A 17,545-nucleotide genomic window follows, 5' to 3' on the forward strand; every position below is an offset into this window, starting at 1 on the left:
CCTGTGTGGACAGCTTGGGCCATTTGCTCCACCTGCAATAACCTCTCTGCTTACTGAAATCTCAGCCAGCTTTTCCTCAGGTCCAGTTTAAGTCTCTGACCACTCCAGCCCCTTCTTGCCAGCGAATCCCTGCCCTCTCTTTTACTTTCTTGTTTGGCAGTCACATACTACTTTGCATGACAAACCACGTAAAGCCAGCCGTCTTCAAAGGGAGGTGATTTTGCATCCCAAGGGAAATGGAGCAATGGCAATGTCTAGAGATATTTTTGGTTGTTATAGCTGGAGGGGGCTGCTGCTGGCATCCAGTGGGTTGAGGCCAGGAATGCTGCTGAACATCCTACAATGTGGACATCCTACCATGTCCACAGGACATCCTCCTGTTGAGTTATCCCACCCAGAATGTCAAGAGCACCAAGGTTGAAAAACCCCAATTCACCCATGTGGAAGTGTTGTCTACTCAACTGGATTGGAAGCTCTCTGAGCAGGAACATTGTCATTCAGCGTCTAGCACAAGGCTGAGTACCTGTGATAACATCTTTGACAAATGCATGTTGATTAGATGTCACCATCTATCTGGTTGAGTCAAGAGAAGAAAATTTCATCTAAAATGATGGATTTGGTTTTATCCTACTTTTTTATCTAATGGAGTTTAAATATCACTTTTAAAGAATGTCATTCTAGGGCGCCTGGGTGGCTTAGTTGGTTAAGCAACTGCCTTCGGCTCAGGTCATGATCCTGGAGTCCCTGGATCGAGTCCCGCATCGGGCTCCCTGCTCGGCAGGGAGTCTGCTTCTCCCTCTGACCCTCCCCTCTCGTGTGCTCTCTCTCATTCTCTCTGTCTCAAATAAATAAATAAAATCTTAAAAAAAAAAAAAAGAATGTCATTCTAGACTAATGTTTAGTGTCCTTTCTTCTTCAGCCCTTTCTGAAATAGATGGCTCTTAGTAAGGAAAGGGGGACAGCAGTAGTTACGGGGCTTGTCTAAAATTGTCAATTATGATAAAGTAGAGAGAACAGAATCTCAATCTCTCATTTTCCACTCAGTTGTGGCTGAGCAGATTGTAGACAATTCACCCATTGGACAGACATGTAGTGAACTCCTATTGTATATAGCAAGCACTGGGCTAGGCTCATTTCTCAAGTTTTGGTGTGAGGCATTCATTGCTAGAAGCCATGTCATTGTCATGGCATGCATTTTCCCATGGAAGCAATGCTGTCATCTTGACTGGAGGTTCAGCATTAAGTACACTGTAGATATGACTATGCATGTAATATAAAGGCGATCATAACCAAATCGTAAGGTAGTCTCTATAACAAAGTCACATAGAACACTGTTCTCCAAGTTCTTTAAAGAATGGCCTCTGGATACAGTGATGTATGTATTCAACATACAAAATACAACTCCACTGAATTATAAAGTCAACTCGAACATAATACAGTAGCTATAAAAATGGATATCAAGGGGCACCTGGGTGGCTCAGTCGGTTGAGCATCTACCTTTGGCTCAGGTTGCGATCCCGGCCATGCCAGGCTCCCTGCTCAGCAGGGAGCCTGCGTCTCCCTTTCCCTCTGCCACTCCCCCTGCTCCTGCTCTCTCTCAAGCTCACTCTTTCTCAAATAAATAAATAAAATCTTTTAAGAAATGGATATCAAATCTTGGGTTGAGCAATAAATGTATTTACCTTCTAAGAACCTGCAAGGACTTAGGGAGTGGTGTGCAAAGCTGAATTTAAAGTCCTTGATCTTTTTGAAAAGTCGTCTTAAGGAAGCTGGAGTTGGCCTTTTCTTGCTCTCCAGAACGTTCTTGACACTTGACAGCTATCAGAATATTTCACGCTTCTGGAAGAACATATATACAGTCTCCCACATGTGGAAGGTGAGGCTGATGGAGTGGGTTGGTTGGCGTGAGGGCCAGGCTGATCGGTGGGAACCACTTAATTTTCTGGGTGGCAGAGTGACAGGAGACATCTGCCTCTTGTTTGCACAATAGGTTGGAGGGAGGAGGGCCAGGAGCTGAGCTGTACCCCCCTTCCTCCCCGCTTTTACAAAGAGAGGGTAAAATCAACATATAAAGGAGTGATCATCAGCACCGCTTTTCTTTTCTGAACCTGCGTCAAAACACTTTTCAGAAAATCATAGAAATAAGGGTAAGGTAGTACCCTGGGGCCGAAAGATGAATGCAGCGAGAACTGCTGCGTGGGTGGGGGACTCAGCAGCTGTCACGTGGCCCAACAGCACAGGGGGAGGTACAGGAGCACAGAAGTGCCTGCAGGGAAGGGGCGGGGGGGGGGGGTAGGAAAAGCCTGCTGGAGCTCCTGTCAGGATCAGCACTGTGGGGAGCTGGGCAGTGGCTGGGATTTTGCAGCAGTTCAATCCATTCTAAAAACAAGAGACTCCATCCTTTAAAACCTGCTTCACACCTCATTGATGATACTTTACATCCTTTCCCCAAACCCACGAGGACCATCTAGTAAATGAAGCTGCTCTAAAGTAGATTAAATGTGCAGGCTGCATCCTCACAGTTAAACCCCTAAGAATTAGTGAAAACTCATAATTTTCACGAGATACAAATATCACATTACGATCATTTCAAGGAAAATGCCCGAAAGAGTACGGTGGAACTGTCAGATACTGGTATCTTAGAGGATGGTTTTTAATTGGATCAAAACCTCTATAGTCTTTCAAAAAGCTCATTAAGATCTGAGCCACAAAATAAACTTGAAAGGAAAAAAGGCAAAGCTTCTTTTAATTAATGGAGGTAAATGCAATGTTTGCAGAAGTCGATTTAGAGAAGATTCATTTGGGATTGTTTCCGCAAGCTCTCTGATCATCCATGCTGGTCCCCCCCCACCACCCGCCATCTTCCCCCCACCCCCGCCACATCCAGCACACCCAATGATGATGACAGTGACTGTAATTTCTTAAGCCCTTACCTTGTACCTGGTCTGCGCTGAGTGCTTTACGTGGATAAATTCCTTTATTCCATCCAATAACCCTATAAGCTAGGTACTCTTTCTCCAATCTACAGAGGGGGGAGGGAACTGAGCCTCAGAGAGGTGGTGGGTAGCTCAAAGTCACACAGCTAACAAGTGGCAGAGTCACAGTGCCAACCCAGGCAGACTGACTACATGTGGTAAGTACTCTATAAATGGTAGCTATTATGGGCTGACATCATAGTTCTGCTCCCCTTTGGCCACCCACTTGCACCTGCACCCCTTCCCCAGATGGCCCGTCCATATTTGTCAGCTGTAGCTCTTAAAGGAGTGGGTGCAGCTACCCATATAGGGAAGGCATTACAAACCAACATGCACATGCACAGTTCAGCTGCCCAAAGTACACACCCGGCCCATCCCTGATTTGCACTGGGGCTGAGATCTACCAATCTGTTCCAGCCCCTACAAGGCTGGCCCTTTTCCCACCAAGGGCTCTTGTGCCTGGCTGACTTCTCCCCCACTGCCTTGAAAATGGAGCCTCTTTATGCCCCTTGAGAAGTGTGACCATCAGCCATTTGGGGAAGGGATCCCTCTTTGGTTGGCTGAGAAGTGTGACCTTTTCATAGTCCAAATAATCTCTGGGCTCCACCTCTCCTTTCACACAAAATTGCTCTCCTGTTTCCCTTCATCTTGGCTGAAAATAATGTCTCTGATGTCAGCCCATAATAGCTACCATTTATAGAGTACTTACCACATGCCAGGCACTTCACATACATCCTATCACTGAAATCTTATGACCATTCCACCAGGCAGGCACACGTGTTCTTCCTATTGTGCAAGTGAGAAACTGGAGACTTGGCTAGAGTAAGTGATTTGCCCACGGTAGCACAGCAAGGATGTGCTGCAGACAGGATTAGGGCCTGAAGCTGTAAAACCGACATCGACAGGCCATTCCACTTTGCTGAACCTTCATGTCCTCATCTGCAACATGAAGCTAATAAGAGTTCCTATGTGACCGAGTCCTTGTAAGGACACAGTAAGATCATGCATGTAAAGACTCAGCACCGTGCCTACACAAAGAAAGCTCTCCATAATGGATATTTCCCTTTCTTTGTTGAGGAGTTGTCTTCATGGGGTGGGCTGCTACTCCCAGGCCTCCAGGCCCAAGACGACTGGAGAGAGATCCAGGCTAAGTAGCTGCAGGTAGGCCTTGAACTTCTCTCACGGGAGCATGGGGTCCGGTGGCTTTGAGTTTCATTTCTACACCAAGGCATTATTATCTACTTTATACCTACAGTCAAGCCCATCACTTCACTGTCTAGGGGAGGCAACACACAGTGGGGCATGTCATGTAGCTGAACTCATTAGCAAGGACACTGCCTTTAGATGTGCTCTAGACCAGACCTTGTTATAAGGTTTCTCACATATGCTGTTTTTCCAAAAATGAGAAAGGATGGGACTGTTTTCCTGTTGGGTTAGTAATGACAGCCCAAGCTCCCTTCAGGAGACAAGGATGGTGTTAAAATGAAAAGATATAGAAAATAATCCAACTGGTTTGGATTATTCAATATTATATTATATATTATATATATTATATAACTTATATAAATATAATAAATACATATAAATATTATATAATTTCGACTGGTTTGAAACATGCAAAGCTACAAAGCAATGGAATGATTTCATTTGCTCTAAATGTAACGTTCAAGATGTATACAGACATTAGAAGTAAAAAAAGAGAAGTGACCAATTCTCCCTTGGAGAGGGTCAGAGAACTCTTCATAGAAGACAGCTGGATCTTCAGTGATGAGTTGAAGGCAGACAGAGGTGGGGGGGAGGGGGGAGAAGGGCTTTTTAGGCAAAAGAAAAGCACAAAAACAAAATGGTGTGTGAGGAAGAAGGTATTCTCAATAATGATGAGAGCTGTGAGAGTTTAAGGGGAGGGTTGGCTGGACAAGTGAGCAAAGGTCAAATGAAGAAGAGCCTTGTAAGCCATGCCAAGGAGCAGAACGTACAGACTGTGGTTTCAGAGGTGTTCTGCAGGTGGTTGTTGGCACGCCCTACGCTGAAAAATGTGAGCGTGGGGAGGAAGGGTGATTCCACGATGAAATCCATTTGGGATGCTGAATCTACAAAGTTAAACAGGATTTTAACTGGACGATTTCTCAGGACATCCAATATGAACCTCCAAGGGGAGAAGAGCATAGTATATAAGCTTTTCCAAAGCTACTTGACCACACTCCCATTTTTCACAGAGCATCCTATAAAACCAGGGTGCAATGGAATGTACTTTGGGAAATGTGGGTTCAACAGTTTAAAAAGGGCCTTGAAAGATCTGTCAGCAGCATGAAAACGGACTTGTGCAGTAAAGTAGAATCGGAGAGACATATTATGAAGCTCTTGAAATACTCTAAGACATGCTCAAGTAAAGGAGTCACTGGCACAGAGAGAAGAGAGGTCATCTTTGAGAACAAGTGGAATCCATAGAACTTGAAGGATCGATTTAGATGAGTGGGTGAGGGGAAGGATGTGCCTAAGTTCCCGGGTTGGTAGAGCATATGGAAGGCGATATCACTATTAAACCATGATAAGGAATATAGAGAGAAGTGCAGAATCGGGGTGGAGTGGTGGTTGGTGCCGGATTCCATTTTGGAGTGCGTGGAGTTTGAGAAACCTATGGGATATCTGAAATTTAACAAGTCCAGCAGGTAGGTGGATGGATGGGTCTGAAGCTCAGAGAAAGGTCACGGCTGCAGAGGTTGATTTGGGAGTTGTCATCATATAGATGATACATCCATGGGAATGAATGAGATTGCCCGACTGAAGATAGAGAGTGGTCAGCATTAGTGCTACATGCTATGAAGACAGGCTGGATATGGGTTGATTAGGGTTAGGTTTGACAATCTGGCCATCAGTGACCTAGGGGAAGATAGTTCCATTAGAGTTGTTGGAAAAGAAGCCAGATTTCAGGGAACCAAGGGAGACTAGAAGGTGAGACTCTGGAGAGGGCAAATCTAGGAAACATTCATTAAAAATAATCTGAAGAAACAGAAGGTGTTTATCTTAAAAAGAAGATATGGGGGAGGAGGGTCTTGACAGATGACGTTAAAGAGGCAAGAGAGTTATTCTGTGTTTCCCAGGAAGGAACCAACTTCCATTACATGTTACACTGACCTGGGTTCTTGTCCAATCTGTGTGACCTTGGGCAAGTCATGTCAATGATCTGAGCCTTGGTTTCTGAATCCACAAAATGATAATCATAGGTCCCTCATGGGGTACTGGGAGGATTAAATTAGTTACTAAAGTAGCATATGGGTGAATGTATGTATCCCACTGCTTGGCATGTAGTAAGTGCCCCAAAAGAGTTCCATCTCGCTTTTTAGGTCACAGAGATAATGAAATAATGCCAGTAGAGCTTTGCAAACTCACAATCATGACACAGACGTCTGTGGAGGGCGGGGAGCACGTCGGTAAATCTCTTGAAATGTTCACTTTGTCAGGAACCTGAAACCTGCACAGACATGCGCTCGCTCCTTCCGAAGCCCCAGATCTTGTTTGCTAACGTCATTCATGGCCACCCGAAGTAGCCGGAGATGCTTTTCCCCTTCGTCTCCACCCCTACTCACCCCGACCGGGCTTTTGGGTCTCTGGCAGAGCACAATCCTTCCACAATAGCTTTCTTTCACCTAGGTGCGCACCTGGGCTTCTGGAGAGGATTCCCAGGGAGCCGCCAAGACAGAGAATTTCAGTCTGGAATTGCTGGTCTCCAGGAGCAGCCCCCCTCGGGCCCCACGAGCTCTGCCTTCAGAAATCCTCTCCAGGACGGCTGGCCAGGGAGAGCAGAAGAAGGCCTGCATTGTCGCAGAGGGTCCCGGGAATGGAGCCTTGAATGGAAGGAAGATGAGGGCTTCTTTCCTTGGGGCCTCCTAAAAACCCCTGCTCCGCAGACTTTTTCCACACTGGGAAGTTACAAAGGCAAGCGATCTCTCTTAAGGTGTACAGAAGGCGGGGTTACCAAAAATGGGCTTTGGCAAAGCTGGAAATACTAGCTGGAAAAAGAAGCACGAAATGGAGGCAATCCAAACCAGTGGTCGAAGGTTCCAAAGGGATTTGGCGCATGTATTCTGAGCGCCGAGGCCACCAGACACACTTCTCACTCTCATCACAATAAATAATGGGATTCTCCCCCTTAATTGCAAAAGGGTGAGTGAAGCAGAGCAGGAAAATGCCCCCCAAATTCAATGAGACCCTCTAAGTCAGGGCTTCCCCACATGGGTTGCCCCTTTGAATCACCTGGGGAGATTTTAAAATTACAAATGCCCACATCCCCACCCTCGACCAAATGAATCAGAATCTTAGGAGATGGGGCATGAGTCTGAGCACTTCTGAGAAGCTCCTGGGTGCTTCCGATGTGCATCCAGAGCTGGGAGCACTGCCCCGATCTATGTGAGGCACCCAAGCAGAGTCTAGGACACAGTGCAGGTGGGAGAACCGAGAGCCCTTTCCCCACGCCCAGAGCAGACACCAAGCCCAGCACTGAAGGAAACCACATTTGCGCGGGCTGGCATCACACCAAGAAACAATCCCACAAAATCCCGCCGTTGGCAACATGGTTAGACCTTGAGGGCATTCTGCTCACAGAGATAAGTCAGACAGAGAAAGACAAACACTGTATGATCTCATGTATGTGTGGAATCAGAAAAAGCGAAACTCACGGACAAACAGACGGGAATGATGGCTGCCAGGGGCTGGCGGGGGGAATGGCGAGATCCTGGTCAAAGGGCACAAACTTCCAGTTAGAGGATGAATGAGTTCTGGGACTATAATGTGTATATAGCAAGGTGTCTATAGTTCTCAATACCGTATTGTATAACTGGAAAGTTGCTAAGAGAGATCTTAAATGTTTTTACCACACACACGCACGCGCGCACACACGCGCACACACACACACTGTAATTATGCAAGGTGACAGATGTGTTAACTAACCTAATCACACTAATCATTTCACTATATATGTGTATTAAATCATCACGTTGAACAACTTAGACTCATGCAATGTTTTAAGTCAATTATATCTCAGCAAAGCTGGTGGGATGGTGGAAGAAACAACCACATGGACCATCAAACAAGGTCCTAAAGAAATGACCACATGGCATTTGAAATGTTTACATAATAGACTCAGCCACCCACCCGGCACCAGACACCCCCCTCGGGAAGGTTCTGCGGTTTCTGTCCTTTTCACCCCCCGCCCCCGGACCTCCTCCCTGGCTCAGTTCAGAAAAGGGAACATCTTAGGCTTTCAATATCTGATATAAACCTTCTCATTCAGTTATACTTTTCAATTTTAAGCTGCATTTGAGTCTTTTCAACTTAATCGAGGCAGAAGAAAATGATTAAATGTTGTACCAAAATCAAGCGTTCCCATGTGGCTCGCTACATCACGCGCAGAGTGCCCTCGCACGGCGACTCCATCGTACAAGACTTCAGGCTGATGCTGAGGCCCAAATGTAGCCCTCGGAAGTGTTCAGAAGACAGAAGTATGGAGAATTGAAGCATGAAATTGCTTAGAAATGATGAAGCAAAGATGTGTTTTTCTTCCCAATCAAATCTTCTCTGGAAATCCTGACAGCAGGTTTACTCAACACCCTTGAGATCCACTCCGTAGCATTGTTTTTCATACCTTGGTCTCCTGTTCAGCACATCACCCTCTCGTGCAGCCCATTTACCTTTAAATCACTTACACAGGGCCACGTTAACATTGCCGGACATTTGGAGGATGGCTTCTGACGTGAGCGCGGAATTGAACTGAAGGGGTAGAGACACCTTCTGCCACGTTGGAGGGCAACGTTCTGGGCAGCCCAGCACCACCCCCCCGGGGGTGGAGTAGGTGGGGTTCACCCCCTCCCAGAGGTACAACCATTCAAAACCAGACAGGGAGAATGAAGAGTTTGTTTTCATACTTGTGGTCACTGTGGGATTATAATGTTATTTGGTCCATCGATGCTCCACTGAGGGGGTACCACAGAGTTCTGGTTAGCACAGGAGAAAGGACAGTGAACTGGGAGCCAGAAGACCTGGGCTCCATTCCTGGAACTGCCCCCCAGACATCTATATGCTTTCGAGAGATGCAGACCAGTGATTATGCCCAAGGTCTGTGGCACGACTTATGAGCTGTGTGACCAGAGGGAGGTCGTCGTACCTCTCTGTGCCTCAGTCAGTCCTTCGTCTGTAAGATGGAAATGACAATGGTTTCTACCGCCCGGCGTTGTTCTGAGGATTCAGTGAGTTAATACAAACACTTAGAACAGTGACCGGCATATGGGCATCGCTTTGGAAAGTTTAACTACAGATACTGGTTTCAGCTGCAAAACAAAACGTGTCCTAAATGACTCTTAAGTCAGGGACCGTGTTTTGTTTATCTGTCATCTAGAACCTCAGTCAGATGTCGAAGTGGAAACAGCACCATGAGTTGAGAATGTCCTGGGCCAGTCTGCTTGCTTTTCCAGTAAAATCCTGGATTTGCGGCATAACTGGGGAATGAGTCACTGTGGTTAACCAAGTTCTCCAGATTACAAAGGTTTAGGACTTCAGACTTTCTCAGGAGTCACCAGCTGTCCCCCATCGGCCCTCGGCTTGCTGCTTCTCCTCCCTACCGCCCTGCCATCCTCACAGCTGCGCCCTAATCCTTATCATTCTCTTCTTCACTCTCTCTGCTTCCTGTCTGTCTTTCTCTCTAATATTTCCTTATTCGCTTTGCCACATAATTGCCTCTGCCCGGACCCTCTCCCCAGCTTGGCTTGTCCTAGCTCCTAGTCACTTGCAAGCCCCGGCTGAAACATGCACTTGATTCTTCCCTGTCAGAGCACTCATCACCGCTGAAATGACGTTCTCAGAAGGATTTCTGAAGGACTGGATGATATTTATTCATCTGTTTGCTCATTCTCTCATTCATTCATTCAATTCATCCTTTCAGTCTTCCAAAGCATTCTTTTCTTTTTAGTCATAAGACTAATTATAGGGTAATCCTTGGAGTCAGTATTTGGCTCTTTTTCATGCTGTTTGCAGAACCATTCTTTGCAGCCACAAATGAATTAAGAAAATAGATACATATCTCTAAAAATGCCACTGCTTTGGGTACCTGAGGGCTTTGAACGAGTGGCTGCGAACAAACTTCATAATGTATACTGATTTTTTTTAATTTGGTTGAATATTTTTTTAAAACCCTCTTCAAAGCAAATCTTATGTTAGGATATGTTCAAGTCCAAAAACATGGAATGCTGACTATCACTTGTCATTATCTAAGTACTTTTGGTAATCTATTCAGGGAACTACCTTAGGAAAAACGGGGGTTTTTTGTTCTTTTATTTTTTTAAGGACTCATACCGTAAGTTTATTTACAAACATATCGGGTCTGTTGAATTCAAGAGTTTGATCCGTTTTTCAAAGAGACTGCACCTCTTAAAATGCTCCTTTTCACATCTGTTTAGTGGACTAATTAAAACATCCTTATTTCTTTCTTTCTTTTTTTTTTAAAGATTTTATTTATTTATTTGAGACAGAGAGAATGAGAGAGAGAGCACATGAGAGGGGGGAGGGTCAGAGGGAGAAGCAGGCACCCTGCCGAGCAGGGAGCCCGATGCGGGACTCGATCCCGGGACTCCAGGATCATGACCTGAGCCGAAGGCAGTCGCTTAACCAACTGAGCCACCCAGGCGCCCTATTTATTTTTTATTTATTTGTTTTTATTTATTTATTTATTTGTCAGAGAGAGAGAGCGAAAGAGAGAGAGTGAGCGCACGAGCAGGGGGAAAGGGCAGAGGGAGAGGGAGAAGCAGGCTCCCAGCAGAGCAGAAGGCAGATGCGTCACTGACTGAGCCACCCAGGTGTCCCTCACTCCACTTTTTTTTTTTTTAAAGATTTTATTTATTTATTTGAGAGAGAGAATGAGAGAGAGAGAGAGCACATGAGAGGGGGGAGGGTCAGAGGGAGAAGCAGGCTCCTTGCTGAGCAGGGAGCCCGATGCGGGACTCGATCCAGGGACTCCAGGATCATGACCTGAGCCGAAGGCAGTCGCTTAACCAACTGAGCCACCCAGGCGCCCAAAACATCCTTATTTCTTAAGCAGTTGGTGTCTTATTATTAAAAAAGGTGCAGCGAATCCAGATCCAAAGTACACAGTCACCGTAATTAGTAACCACCACTTGTGTTCCACTGGAAATGACCTGTTCTTCCCTGGGCCCTCCTCATAGTGGTTCCTACAGAGCATAGAGGTTGTGACCCTCGGGATGCTCTGTCCCAACATGGCGCTAGTGGAAGTTCTGTGAAAGGCACAGAGACACAAGAAGGAAGAAATCGGGAAAAATGTTCTAAGTAGACCATGGTCTCTGTTGACCAAAGCTTTCATTTTCACCTTCATTTTAAATACTTGATACCACCATAAATCTTTACTGAATAAATATTTTTAGCTGAATTAAGGGCATATTGGCTTTCCAGCATGGCCCTTTAGAAACCCATTTGTAATTTCAACTGTAATATAATTTTCCTAGAAATATGTGTTCATTGATAAGGTTTCATCAGTGATGGTTAGAAATCACCATCCAGTTTATAAGAAGAATATTTGCTCTTTCAGGTGTCCAAATACTATTTCCTCCCCTTTAGACTGGTTGCCTTTAAAGTCAGAAACCAGAAGTAGCTTGGGGATTGAACAGCAAGAAAGCCTTTCTTTTCCTTTCTTTAAGTAAGCAGGAAAAGGAGCTAGTAAGTGCAGTGCACAGCTCGATTCTCAAGTTTGTCGTGCTAAACCAGGGTTAAAAAATCTACCCCCCCCCCTTTTTTTCATGGAAGTTACAATTTCCTGTATGAATCATAAAATAATGTTCTGTAGAAGCGTTCGTTAATAGAACCGCTGCACTCTTGGGGAAGAAAAATCTCCAGGCTACTTCGATCTCACAAGGAAGTGACCTGATTGGGGCTTGGCAAGGCCCCAGGAAAACAGGAGGTTGGGAATAATTGGGGGCCCATCCTGACAGGAGAGCGCCTACCCAAGTGGGAGCAGTGGTTCTATGTAGACACCACTTGAAGCTGAAAGTCTTTGTCTCCCCTCTTTCAGAGTGTTCTTTGTTCTGGGTAACAGAGCTAAAGCTGGGGCAGTAGCAAGCAGGGCCGTGAAGAACCAGGAGATCCTACAATCTAGCAACGGGGTCAGGAATCCGAACTGGGGCGGGGATCTAGTACTCTGGTCCAACTTCGGAATGGGGAGTGCACACCAAAACCATCGGAGAGAAACTTTTGTTGGTAACAGCTTTACGGAGATATGATATCATCCATATACCACACCGTCCACCCATTCAAGGTGAACAACTCAGTGTTTTTGGTGTATTCACCCAGGTGCGCAACCATCGCCACAGTCGATTTCAGAACATTTTCGGCACCCCAAAAGGAAATTGCATCTTCTTTAGCTGATCATCTCCCACTCTCCCTCCTTCCCCCATCACCTGGCAACCGCTGATCTGCTTTCTGTCTCCATGAATTTGCCTATTCTAGGCATTTTGTATAAATGGCATCATAGAATATGTGGTCTTTTGTGTCTGCCTTCTTTCCCGTAGCATGTCTTCTAGGTTCATCCATGCTGTAACATGGATCAGTCCTTCATTCTTTATTTACCCCTGAATCATATGCCATTGTGTGGAGGTATGTACCTTGTGTTGTTTATCCATTCGTCAGCTGAAGGACATTTGGGTTGTTTCCACCTTTGGGCTGACATTTGTTTTCAAGGTATAGATACTGACTTCTCAATTAGGACCCCAAATCACGTCCACAACAACTCCAGGGGAATCCCTGGGAATGTCCTCTGGAGACAGCTTGTAAATCTCCAACTTAACTCTTTCCACATGCCCCATGCTAGATGTTGGTCTTATAGGCAAGAATCATACATGGCCCCTGCCTTCAGACTGAGTATTCAGAGAGAGTTTGAGATTGAAACGGTGTGTGTGTGTGTGTGTGTGTGTGAAAGAGAGAGAGAGAGAGAGAGAGAAGAGAGAGAAAGGTGGGGGGGAGAGAGAGTTTCCTTCTATAATGGCCCCATCTTCCTTCTTTATCTCGGCAGGCCTGCTAGGGAATTGATCAGAAGTTTCTATTTGGTAGGAGAACGCTTTAACCTAAATATTTACATAGGGACATTTGGCTTGACTTCTATCTTGGTCTTCTTACATTCTATGACATATCGTACCCCAAAGCATGGAATATAGATGTTAAATCACACACCTTTAGAGTCAGGGTGAAAACATTTGATGTTTGACAATTCAACATTTCTCAGAGCAAGTCGCTATGTTGCCAACAGTTCACCAAGGAAGGGGCCTGAGAGAAAGCCAGCAAAAAGCAATCTAAATCCGACTTTGTTCATGTTAAGTTATTCCTTTTGGAATTTCAACTACTTAATTATAATCCTGGAATTGTGTTTGATTCATTTTTGACAAGACCATATGTGCCCGTGTTGCCAGATTCTAGTAAAATAGATATTCCGTGCCATGTTTCAACACTCTGCCATTTGTAAAATTAGCAATTTCAAGGAAGCAAAAGGCTACTTGCCATTTTGCTGGATCAGCACCTCATTTGATCTGCTTGCATATGCTGTGAGTAGAAGTAAAGAATGCACGATTTTGTCTCTAGATAAATAAATTTGAATGCAAAATATATGCAAAGCTGTGTCTTGAGAGACAGGGTTCATTTACATCTCAAACTAGCTCTCAGATCAGAAATGTGCTGCTTGGGCTTCCTTCTGCTCTGGAAATGTGCTTTAAAGACGAGGAAGCTTGCCCACCAAGGGAGGAGGACAGCCCCCGCTGCCTCTCATTTAAAGGACAATGTCAGGGGTGTCTGGGTGGCTCAATGGGTTAAGCATCTGCCTTCGGCTCAGACCATGATCCCAAGGTCCTGGGATCAAACCCTGCATAGGCTCCTTGCTCAGCAGGGAGCCTGCTTCTCCCTCTCCCTCTGCCTGCCACTCCCCCTGCATGTGCTCTTTCTCTCTCTCTCTGTCAAATAAATAAAAAAAAATTTTTTTTAATAAAGGACAATGTCAGGGGCACCTGGGTGGCTCAGTGGGTTAAGCCTTCAACTCTTGATTTGGGCTCAGGTCATGATCTCAGGGTCATGAGATCAAGCCCCACGGTGGGCTCCGCGCTCAGTGCAGAGTCTGCTGGAGATTCTCTCTCCCTCTTCCCCTTCCCCCCACCCTGTCTCTCTCTCTGTCTCTCAAGTAAATAAATAAAATCTTTAAAGGACAATGTCAGTTATGTGACCATCCTTTCTTAAGTTTCTCATAATCCCCTATACTTATGTGGAGCTTTAGGCTTTTGAAATTCTTTGACACATATCTCCCCATTTAATCTTTACAATGATCCAGTAACACATAATGGGAAAGGAGGATGATGTTTACTGTACAGATGCAAATGTTGCAGTTACGGGACCTGCCCGCAGTCGCTCATGCCTCATAGATGGTAAAGCTGGCCTTGATGTTCCATCTTCTGACACTTCGCACAGGGTCCTTTCTACTGGCCCTGACAGAAGTCTCAGTTGGCTATTCCCTAAAACCCTGCGGGTGGTAGACTTCAGAGGGGACAAAGGGAAAGGAAGTGACACTGGAAGAAATGGAAATCTGTCTTCAGCTTCTTCCCCTCCCCTCCCCTCTCTAGCTGGGACCATCCCGTCCTTCTACCCCCCTGAGGCTGGGAGGGAAGGGATGCTGGTGATGCTTTTCTGCAGGTGTGTCAAAGCCATCCCTTCCGTTCTTCTTACCTTTTCTTGACTGCACCACTGGGGCCTGAAGCAATGTGGACTGCTTGAAAACCTCCCTGTGAAGGAGCCCCATGTGCTCCCATTGCCAGGGCTGCTTAGGCAGATCTGGCTGGCTACAGTAGACATGCGCCAAGCCCTTCCCCAGGAAAAGCTGTGATCCGTTGTCAAATTTACAAGTGCCTTTCCTTTCTTGCTGAACTTCCAAATAGCATAGAACAAGGGCCTGGAAGTCAGAGAGACCTGGAACTGAGTCTCAGCTCTGGGACTTCCTAGCTATGCAACCTCGATCAACTTAATGTTGGAGTTTCGATTTTCTCATCCATAACATGGGGATAATATCTTCCATCCCACAGGATCCTTGTCAGAATGACGCGAGAGATGGTAAGTAAAGCCATTAACATGGTGCCTGGAATGTCGTGCTTACTGACCATTGGCAGATATTATTTTAAATAAATTTGCAAAGCTCAATAATATTTCTTCAGCATGTTCCAGGGAAGGGGGGGGGGACAGACTCGGGTCAAGTGTGAGGTACAGTACTGAGAATCCTCTCCAAGTTTCCCGTCTGCTAGGCAGATCCTGCCTGCCAATGGACCTGCAAATCACATCTAACTTGTTTCTGTTCTCCTTATGAAAGCTTGTTAACAATAAATATTTCCCATCCCACCTACTGAATTCCTCCTGCCACCTGGATACCGTTTTCCCCTTTTTAATGTCTGCTCTCCTTAATGGCACCATGACTTGGCCTAGGGTTTGCTCGAAGTACCCACCATATGTTTTCAGTAAAAGGGGAACGACTGTGTCCTGATTGTGTTGAAAGTGGCAATCACACACGGGTTGGTAAATTTCACATGTAGTGTCCCCCACAGAACTTTCGTTTGCACTTCCAGTGCCCACTGCATAAAATGCAATGCTCAAGTCGGAACAGCAGTGCAGCTTTGAAATAAACAAAGGTCCATTCATGACATAAGCCTTCCCTGAAACGTCTTCTTCTGAGGCATCCAGCCAGACGGTCACGATTAAAGTCAACAGGCTTCCCATGGCAAGCAGAGCACTGGACTCTGGCAACCGCTCGCCCACAACCATTTGCTCCACGGATGGCAAGAAGGCTATAGATGCCGGCCCGGCCCATGAAGCCAAGGCAACAGACCTATTTGGGTCCCGGCAAGGGATAAGAGATGCAAGGACTTTTTGGAGTCAATTACCTCCTGGGTTTTCCGTGGCAGGGGGCAGGGGGCGGTGAAGCTCTGGCATGCTTTCTTATTCTTTTTTCAGTCGACATTAAGGAACTGAGAGCCTCCCATAAACCCAAAGTGCTAAAATCACAGAAAGGAGAGGAAACCAAAGGACAGAGGTGGGAATGGGGTGGGTTTGTAGATAAGCCGTATTACGTTCTTTGAACCAGAAAACGTCAGGATGCCCTGAGTAGCGCACCTGCTTGTCCTTAAGGCGTAGATTCTGGGAAGGTAAATGCATCCTGATTGAAGGAGGGGATGGGGCTGAATTCAAAGGAATAAAAACAACTCCAATTCCCAGAAGTCTGTGGCCCACCAATGCTACAAAGACACAAAGAGTCAATTAATCTGTCATGTCCTCGCTCCTCGATTGCCATGGGTACTGGGTGGATGCGGAGAACTACGTAATCAGTGAAAAAAAAAGTATGTTAACCTCAAAGTCCTACCAATGGAAACCGTAATACCAAGCCCCCCCCCCCCTTTTTTTTCCAAGTCAGAGGAAAACTGAAGCCTTCAGACTGCCCAACTGTGGACTGATTACCTTACCACCCTGTGAAGGGTGCTTGCCAAGAACACCAGCACCATTAGAATTCTGGGCTCCTTCCCCCGTCTGCAACTTGACAAGGAGCATGGAATTCCATCTAATAGCTTAACTGTGTAAAAGTACAGCTGTCATTTGTGAGACTCTTGAGTGAAAAATAGGAGTCTCTTCTTTCTCTCCAGTACAGCGGGGGAGTATGTTCACGTGCACGCGCATAGGACCACACGTGCGCATGCATTAGGAGAGGGCGGGGATGGAGAGAAAGAGGCAAGCCCTCATTCATTCCTCCAAAAAGGCTGATCCCAGTGTTGCATTCTGGTTGACCTTCTACAGGAAAGGGCCAGGAAGGGGAGGCCAGAAGTGGAGATGAGAAGACCCATTTGCTAGGAGAGGGCTGCTTTTCCCCGCAGTTCATCCCCTTCCTCCCCCAAGTCTGGATGCTCCCGGGAAGGCACTTTAGTGACCTGAGATTCTCATCTACCGCCCATTCTCCTGACCAGGAAACTGAGGTCTGGAGAGAAACAAGCACCTGCTAGGGGCACCCGGCAGAAGAGCCAGCAGGGACCCATGCCTTCCTCTTTGCAAGTAACTGTCCCCCATGCCAAGCTACCTCTCTGTAGTTCATGATTTTTAGCATTTTGCTTTCTTTGTATTTTTGAAGGTGCAGATGTTTGTGTGTTACTGATTCAGGCTTCGCAACACACTGATGTATTCCAGTATTGTCCTATCCATGCTATTTTATAAAAGTATCCCCTGAAGCATGTCAAAATATACAGTTAGTTATTTTAAAGGGAAAAATGGTTCAGTAAATCTCTACAGAATACATCATATGAGTTAGCATAATAAAAAATTGATTCTGTTAAAATAAAATCATTTTGGAAGACAAGCATTTGGCCGGAGGCTGAATGTCAAGTCCAAGGTGGATAGGCCTCCAGATCTTCTAACAGGGCTGTCACTGTCCAGTCAGTGTCCCGAGCACCCTCATCCCCAAAGCACTCAGGGGACAGAGTTGCAGATCTTTGTGGTAGCACTTGTCCAAG

At 45.9% G+C, this 17,545-nt stretch overlaps 2 protein-coding genes across 2 annotated transcripts in view; both read right to left on the bottom strand.

The window, feature by feature from the left end:
• The window catches only part of HS6ST2 (heparan sulfate 6-O-sulfotransferase 2), a 287,420-nt gene that overhangs the window by 143,835 nt on the left and 126,040 nt on the right, over positions 1-17,545 (bottom strand). The gene's annotated exons all lie outside the window — the stretch shown is intronic.
• On the bottom strand, positions 11,047-11,238 carry LOC118013136 (cytochrome c oxidase subunit 7C, mitochondrial-like). Its single transcript, XM_035008770.1, has one exon. It carries the CDS (start codon positions 11,236-11,238, stop codon positions 11,047-11,049), a length of 192 nt encoding a protein of 63 aa, XP_034864661.1.

This window comes from Mirounga leonina, unplaced genomic scaffold, assembly GCF_011800145.1.
Source record: "Mirounga leonina isolate KUSES-001 unplaced genomic scaffold, KU_Mleo_1.0 Mir_101664, whole genome shotgun sequence".
Classification (NCBI taxonomy): Eukaryota; Metazoa; Chordata; class Mammalia; order Carnivora; family Phocidae; genus Mirounga; species Mirounga leonina.

Coding starts and splice junctions, on each gene's coding strand:
- LOC118013136 (XM_035008770.1), bottom strand. CDS start 11,238: ATGTTGGGACAGAGCATCCCGAGGGTCACAACCTCTATGCTCTGTAGG.